This window comes from Zeus faber (genome assembly GCF_960531495.2).
Source record: "Zeus faber genome assembly, chromosome: 4".
In the NCBI taxonomy this organism is placed as follows: domain Eukaryota; kingdom Metazoa; phylum Chordata; class Actinopteri; order Zeiformes; family Zeidae; genus Zeus; species Zeus faber.
The window spans coordinates 1,997,082-2,005,000 of NC_137191.1; the positions used below are offsets into that span (position 1 = coordinate 1,997,082).

The 7,919-nt window shown below is 53.0% G+C and overlaps 1 protein-coding gene across 1 annotated transcript in view; it reads right to left on the reverse strand.

Annotated features, from left to right (window-relative positions):
* Positions 1-6,159: 6,159 nt before the first annotated feature.
* cacng2b (calcium channel, voltage-dependent, gamma subunit 2b) overlaps positions 6,160-7,919 on the reverse strand; it is a gene marked incomplete at its 3' end in the record, with an annotated part of 43,262 nt that continues 41,502 nt past the window's right edge. The window contains exons 3-4 of the mRNA XM_079999250.1: positions 7,833-7,919; positions 6,160-6,704 (exon numbers count right to left, since the gene is read on the reverse strand). The exon at positions 7,833-7,919 is cut by the window's right edge and continues 54 nt beyond it. Coding sequence (XP_079855376.1) covers positions 6,160-6,704; positions 7,833-7,919 — 632 coding nt within the window. The remainder of the gene's footprint in view (positions 6,705-7,832) is intronic.

The following is a 7,919-nucleotide window of genomic DNA, read 5'->3' on the forward strand; positions in this document are numbered from 1 at the left end:
TCCCACCCCCACCCTCTTCAGAGATGGGCCTCCCTCGCCCTCTCTCTCTCTCCTGTGTTGCTGACTCCCCAGCTGCAGGGCTGCCCTCGCTCCAGTGGTGTCGGCAACCGGCCAATTGCCTCACTAATTAGCCCCTTACCATTCATACCGGGTCAGAGGCGCGCCCTTGTCCTTGGCGCTGCCTCTCACAGACGCCATTTAGGTCTTTATCCTGTTACGCAGTGAAGATGAATTTGCCGTTCATGAATCATGGGCACTATTTATCTGTTTATTCATTCCTTTCACTCGGTGCTGGAGATGTACTGTGGAGAGCGACGCAAGCTCTGGTCTAAAAATACTTTCATTAAACGCTGAGGTACTCAGAGTGAAGGGGAATTTGTTTTGCAATCGTGACCATTCTTGTCATTTTGTTTTGAAATGAAACGCGGTCCATTTATATGCCTCCGTGTCGAGCAGCTGGTAATTTTAAGTCTGGCAAAGTGTTAATGTACTCACTTGAGCGAGCGGCCATAATTACAGTAATTAGCATCTCTGTGATTTCTTTCTTTCTTTGCGGTTCCTCTCCGTCGTCTCGGCCTCTTTGTACACTTCAGGATTTATTTATTTTTTTAATCCGGGCGGGTCCGCGCGTGACGGCATCAACAGCAGGTGATCATTTGGAAACGCCTTCAGCTTCGTCACCTTCTTGTTGCCTTTTTACATTTGAGTTTGTCCAGGTGACCAAGGCAGAGGTCCTCAGCCAGAGTCCACCCAATGTTCTCCGGGAAGCCTTGTTTGACAGGATGATCCGTTACGACAATAAGATCATTCCATTTACAATGGCGTGAGAACACTGCTTTTGTACACTGTGGATTCATTCACATCTTTGAACTACATCGGATACATCCTCGACTTGGAAGTGCTTTGGGTCGTCCGTTCCTCACCAATTCCCGAGAATCAAACTGAACATCCATTAATATTCCCAACCCGGCTCCCCACACCTCACTGTCTGCAGCAGAGCGTCACATGCTGACTGTGCACTCTTTGGCCACAAGAGGGGCCAAGTTTGGTTGATTCCCCGTTTGGCTGAAAGTAACGGACCGTGACCTCTACGCCTTTTGTCTTTGGAGCTGAAGTCAAAGCCTGAGGCCGCTCTCGGCTGCTTTGAATATGTCTGTGATATTGATTGTTAACATTAGGGGTTCTCCAAGGACCCCCATGGGGGGGTCCCTAACAAAGTCATTGATGGTTAAACTTCACCGTTATTTCATGTACGAGATGTTAGCACTGTTAGAGAATGGACAATAATGACTGTTTAGATCCTCCTTTCATCACCGTTACCTCCCAAACTAGACCATCAAGATTGGGGTCTCAGAGATGGAGACTTATCAAATGGGGTCCATGGCATACTGCGGATCAAACCGAGGCTCCTTAATTCGAAGAAAAGTTTAGAAACACAGATTTACAGGACTCAAACAGCGTGATAGCGCTGCATTTTGCAAAGACTAGAACTGTTAAAATTCCAAATTATAATTCATAACCCGGAGTGCAGCAGCAGCAGCAGCTTGGATGGTCACGCCTTGCTTGCCACGGCGGGGCGTCCCGGGGGACGGAAGGGGCTGGACCTGGCGCCATGGAGGTTCCTGTGGGATGCGTTGGGCTTTGCGTGAATGGGATGAGGAGTCAGTGTTCACAGGCCGAGACACGCCTATACACCTAAAATATTTGAAGGATGTACCCGATTTCCAACCAATTGCAGATTGCTCTTCGGTGTGCCGAAGCCAAAACACAACCAGCTTTTCATTCATTGTACAAACAACTGGAGTATCACGCCGCTTGAATATTGTAGGATCAAATGGCAAAACTACTTTTTCGGGTATGCGCGTAGAGAGGGACAGACTAATACTGACACCAGGAGGAAGTCTGGTACCAAGAACAACAATAAATGGGCAGATATTACAAATAAAATAATCAAATGTTTTGTTCTAATGACCCCAAACGAACAACTCCAGAGTTGAGACGGTTCAACTGAAGTGTGGCGTGAGCTCAGGTCGGATCGGCGCGCCGAAAGCTTACCATTCTTAATCGGTGTTGGCGGGAAAGCGGCATCAGTCCGTGACATTTTCTTTGTGTTTTTGGCTCGAATAAGTCCTTCTTCCTCTATGTGTGATGTGAATTGATCACGCGTCGCGCGGAAATCTCACAAACTCCGTTCACTTGCTCCATGCCGCCCATCCCGGTCTCTCCGTCTCTCTCGCTCAGATGCGGTTTGCTTGAATTAATATTTAATACTTTGAACAGATTTGATTTGAAACTGAATTAGTCTCATATGCCCAAACTTCTCTTTCGCTGTCTCTCCCGGTTCCCTCTCTCTCTCTCTCTCTCCCTCTCTCTCTTAGCACGGCTCGTTCTATAGCCTCAAACGGTCCCTGACCTAAAAAGCTTGCTAATTGCAGGTAAGGGAGGACACAGCAGCTGTTCCCCAGCTCTCCTCGCTCCTCTCCCGCTTTCGGGGGCTGCAGCACAACAAAAATAAGCCACAACGCCTCCGAGCCCAACCCAAATAATCAAACCAAAGACTAAAGACTTGCCGTGAAAAGTAAAACCTGTGTTTTTATTTTTTTCTTTACGAAGGACCGCGCACCGAAAATAAAATGAGATTGCGGGAGGGCCCCCGACTCGCCGTGCGCCAGGGTGGTGCGCGAGGCGTTGCTCGGTGCACGCAAGGTCACCAGGCAGAACAAAATGTGCAGAGGAGGGGAAAAAAATAAAAAATAAGCAAAAAACCGCTGCGATACCTCCGGACCAGAGGGGGGCAGCATACACACATGCACGCCACACACACACACACACACACACACACAGAGACACACACCCCTCCCTCTCAGTTCTCGCTCTCCTCTCTTCAGTGATCACAGCAGTGCTGCAGAGAGACATGCCAGCTACTTTGATCATCGCACCAGGGGAGGGAGAGGGGGAGAGAGAGAGAGAGAGAGAGTAAGGAGGGAAAGAGAACGCTTCATTCAGTGGGACATGATGGCTGACGCTCCACATTGGGGGGGGGGGGGGGGGGGGAAACATTTTATATATATATATATATATATATATATATATATATATATATAAGATTGGTATTTATAAAAGTTCCTTTCGCAGCTGATGAAATGACGTGTTGGGGCGAGAGAGAGAGAGACTATGCAAATGAAGGGATGAGCCAGCAGAGGGTTAGGCCCGAGAGTTCGTGACAGAAGAGAAAGACGGATAACTATGGAGGGACGGCGCGTGGTGGAGGGTGGTGCTGGGGCAGGGATGGCGACGTGCCCGCCGGCCCCCTGTGTTAGTTCACCTCCGCCGCAGACGGGGACAGAAGCGAGAAACGACCCCACACCGTGCCTCACAGTGCTTGCGCCCGGAGGAGCCGCTGCACCGTCCAGGCCCCCGGATAAAACCGAAGTGCCGCGGCCCCAAGGACGCCGCGCGGCGCTTTGGTGTCGTCCCGGCCTCGTTGAAAGCGGTTTGAAGACGAGCCGCGGGGGCCTCGTTGGTGAGCAAACTGCCTTGTGTCCGGTGAGCGAGCCGCCCACGTCCACCCGGACACCCACCTGGACATGTATGTGCGCGTGTCCCAAAACGCTGGACCCGGTCCCGCGCCGACAGGCCGGCACCCCGCCCGGACCGCCCGCCCCTCAGTCGGGGGGCCCCCACGCCGATCGATGACCTGCGCAAAGGCGAGGCCTGCCATACCGCCACCGGCTGGATGCCCCGCCCGCCCACAAGCCCCCCAGCGCCCACCCACGTGGCCGAGTGCGCGTGGCGCAGCACGTCCCGACGCCCCCCCCGGCCGACACCCGCAGACCGCCGGATATGTGGCCCCTCCACTACCACAGGCACCCGGGGCCAAGGCCGACAGCCGCCCCCCTCGCACCGTAGCCCACGCCCACGAGGGCGAGCGGCCTCCAAAGGGCCCCGGAAGGCACCCGGCGGCGCTCCCCGCAGCCGGCGTACCAGCACCAGGGGCCTCCAGGAACCTCAATCTATCTATGGTTCTGTCGTTCACACAGGACACCACAGAGACACATTCTGTTCCCGACAGCGGGGGGGAGGGGGGAGGGGGGAGGGGGGAGGGTTTCCAATTTTTATTCATCGTCAGGACTTGATGCATCCAAGTTCAGAATCATTCAGTTTTGGCACCTTGAAAGACTTTAGGCTTCTTTGTTCTTTTTAAAATACTCATTTACAACAACACAACGCAAAAAATAAAAAAAAATCCTGAAAAAAAACAACAACAAAACAAAAAAAAAACGGCAAAAAGAAGAAAGAAACCGCGACGAGTAAATAGACTAAGGCTGCGTGAGCGTTGAAAATAACAAAGAAAGACATCGTTATGTTCCGAAAGATGACCGCCGACTCCTCCTTCTCAAAATAAAAAAAAGCAAAACATTAAAGTCTGATTTGATAAGCGTAATAAAGTCCCCCCCCCCCCCCCCGCACCCTTAAAAAAAAAAAAATAAAATAAAAAAAAATAAATTAGAAATAGACACAGTACGGTAACATTAAATTTCTGCTTTGACACAACCACCCGCTTTACATCCCATCCTGGTTGAGAAAAAAAAAAACACCGGCTCCTTCGAAAAGCAGACTGGGTCATTTGGATTAGCATGCATGTAAATTTACGTTTTCTCTTTTTATTTATTTATTTATTTTTATTTTTTTTTTCCCCGTTCCGTTTCAGTCACCTCCGTCTTCGGCACGCTCCGTCTTGTCCTCCCCGGGAACCACCCCAGCGCGTCCGTCCACAGCCGGCGCCGAGCTCCGTCGGGACTCCCTTACCCAGAAACCCTCCCCCCCCGCGCCGCCCCACCTTTTTCCTCCGCTCGCGCCCGCCCCCACACACACACACACACACACACACACACACACACACGTCCGGTCGACCCCTGAACAAAGATGGCTGCCGGGGCCTCTCGTCTCGTCTTTGTCTGTTTGTTTTTTTTCCGTCTCCCCCGAAAAGGCCAGAAGGGTTTGTTTTTGTCGTTTTCGTTTCTGGAAAAAAATCAAATCAAATCAAATTGCGGATAAAACTGTCCGCCGGGGGCGGGAGGGCGGCCCTTCCCGCCGGACGGTCCAGTCGCAGCGAAGCCTCCTCCTTGGTTTCCATGACGACTCGGGTGAGTTCAGTTCGCGTTCGAGTCATTTTTGTTCTTTTTTTTTTTTTGCACCCCTCGTTTTCTTTTTTATTTTTTTTTGCGCCAGGGAAGTCTAGTCTTAACTGATTTAACATATATATTCAGACTATTCATATATAATCAATACATGTATTAACTTGATGTTTTGCTCTCGTGGGTGTGTACTTTCTGTTGTTTGTCTGTTTTGTTGTTTTGTTGCCTAAACGACTCCCTGCTTCTAAAAGCCCCCAAACCGCACCAGCGATTCACAGTATTGATGCGAATGAAGAATGAACTCAAGAGGAAACAGCAACTGAAGAAAGGGGTTTGGGGGCGGGGCGGCGGCCGTGGCTGGGGGGCGGGGTGGGGCGGGAAATTAGGCCCCGCCCATTATCCCAAACGACAGAGAAAAGACCCACAATGCCCGGCGGCAGCAGCCCGGCCCCTCCCGCCACTTACATAATTCTACATTCCCATGAGCGCCTCCCCGCCCCACACACACACACACACACACACACACACACACACACACACACACACACACACACTCAAACACCGCCCTCACCCGCCCACCCCACACCCCCACCCCCACAGCCCCCTGTAATCTTTACAAACATGTTCAGAAATTCGTTAAACAACAGTGGATGGAAAAAATCATGCATTTTTCGCCTTTTTCCGCATTTTTTCTCTCTTTTCTGCGTTGTTCTGTTTGCGTTCTTTTAAACTTGCCGTTGAACAGGGGGTGGGGTGTTGGTGGTGGTGGTGGCGGCGGCGGCGGCGGCGGCGGGGGGGCGATTGGGGACCCTCCCTCCCCCTCCCACCCCCGCCCCTCGGGCCGACTTCATTTCACCCCTCCCACCTCCACCATCTCCGTTTTCATCCGATCGTCCTCGCCGCCCCACCTGCCTTTCCTTCCTCCATCTATATTCACCCCTCCACCCCCACCCTCCGCCTCCAGTCTCCCTCCGGGTCTCTCTCCCGCTCGCCCCCCCTCCCCCTCCTTCTCTTTCCCGTCTCATACGGGCGTGGTGCGGCGGTTGGCGGCGTTGCCGTGGCCCCCCGAGTCCTTCAGGTCCTTCTGGATGCAGTTGTGGACCTGCAGGAAGTTGTGGTCCCGCTCGGCTGTGGAGTTGTAGGTGGAGGTGGCGTCCAGGGCCGTCTGCGCCCCCTTGGGCAGCGTGTACATGGACAGCTCGGTGGAGGGCAGCGCCCCGAAGGCCTTGAGCCCCACGGGCGAGGCCTCGCGCGACTGTGACGGGTCCGTGGAGCGGGACGAGGAGCGCGAGCGGCGCCGGTAGCGGTAGCGGTAGCTGGGGATGCGCGTGATGGTGGCCGCCCCCTGGAGGTAGTCGGCGGCGCGCGCCCCCACCCGCAGCTCGCGGTGGCGGTCGATGAACATGTGCACGGCCAGCACGCCCACCATCTCGGCCATGATGAAGGACAGGGCGCCGAAGTAGAAGGACCAGCCGTACGAGTAGCTGTTCTTCTTGGAGTCGCTCTTGGACGGGTCGCCGGCGTTGGCGGATATGTAGACGATGATGCCGATGATGTTGCTCAGGCCTGAGAGACGCGGGAAACGTTCAAACACAACGTTAGACCGAAGAGCTACGCGGGGGCGGAAAGAAAACCATCACCCACCCCCTGCCCGTAAAAGCAAAAAAAAAATAATAATAATATTTTTTTACTGGGTCAGTGAAAAGAAACGGGGCGTCCTGAAATGGGGGTGAGTATAAAACACAGCTCGTTGGCGCTCGTTCCCTCTTTTTTATTTGACTTTTTTATTTTCATTTTATTGGACGCCCCTCCGCCCCATAAGCCTCCGTTCATCGCTCTGGTCGAGACTCCGAGGCTTCTCCGTCTTACGGTGAATCTCTGCAGCCCTGTCCCGACGACTGTCTGCGCCTTCATTTCCTGTCATGGTAATGGAGCTCACGTGTGCCTTGTCTTTCTTTCCTTCTTTCCTTCCTTCCCTTCTGCTTTCCTTCTTTCTTTCGCCCGTCCCTCACCAGACAGACAGACAGTCGGGCAGACAGACAGACGGAAGGACAGACAGACAGAGGGCTGGTTCGGATGGATCAGAGCAGTATCAGGGACACCTTATTTTTAGTGTGTAATCCCACTGGTCTCCTATCAGCCTAGCAACAGGGCGAGAGACGGGGCCATGAGAGAGAGAGAGAGAGAGAAAAAAGTAGAGGAAAGAGAAATTTGCACCCCTTACTTCTGACTCGGAGGGGAAAATAGTTATCTGGCACAGCGCAGTAGGCCATGGCCTAGAACCAGAGCCCCACACACACACCTATCTATCTATCTATCTATCTATCTATCTATCTATCTGTCTATCTATCTGTCTATCTATCTATCTATCTATCTATCTATCTATCTGTCTATCTGTCTGTGTCTGTCTGTCTGTCTGCCTGTCTGTCTGTCTGCCTGCCTGTCTATCCCAAAAGCATGCATGCAAGCCGCACGTATGCATGTGTGCGTGCGTGCGTGCGTGTGTGTGTGTGTGTGTATTTGCGTACACACCATACCCGTCGTCTACCTCCACACCCACATCTGCTTTGCGCCCCTCTCTGCCCTCCTTCTCTCACCCTCTCACCTTCCTAGCCTCCCTCCCTCCCTCGCTCGCTCGCTCCCTCCCTCCCTCCCTCGCTCCCTCGCTCCCTCCCTCCCTCGCTCCCCCTGTACCTGCGGAGACGAAGAGGATGCCGGAGCTCAGGATGATGTTGTGCCGTGACTTGTAGAACTCGCTGGCAGCGATGCACAGCCCCCCCA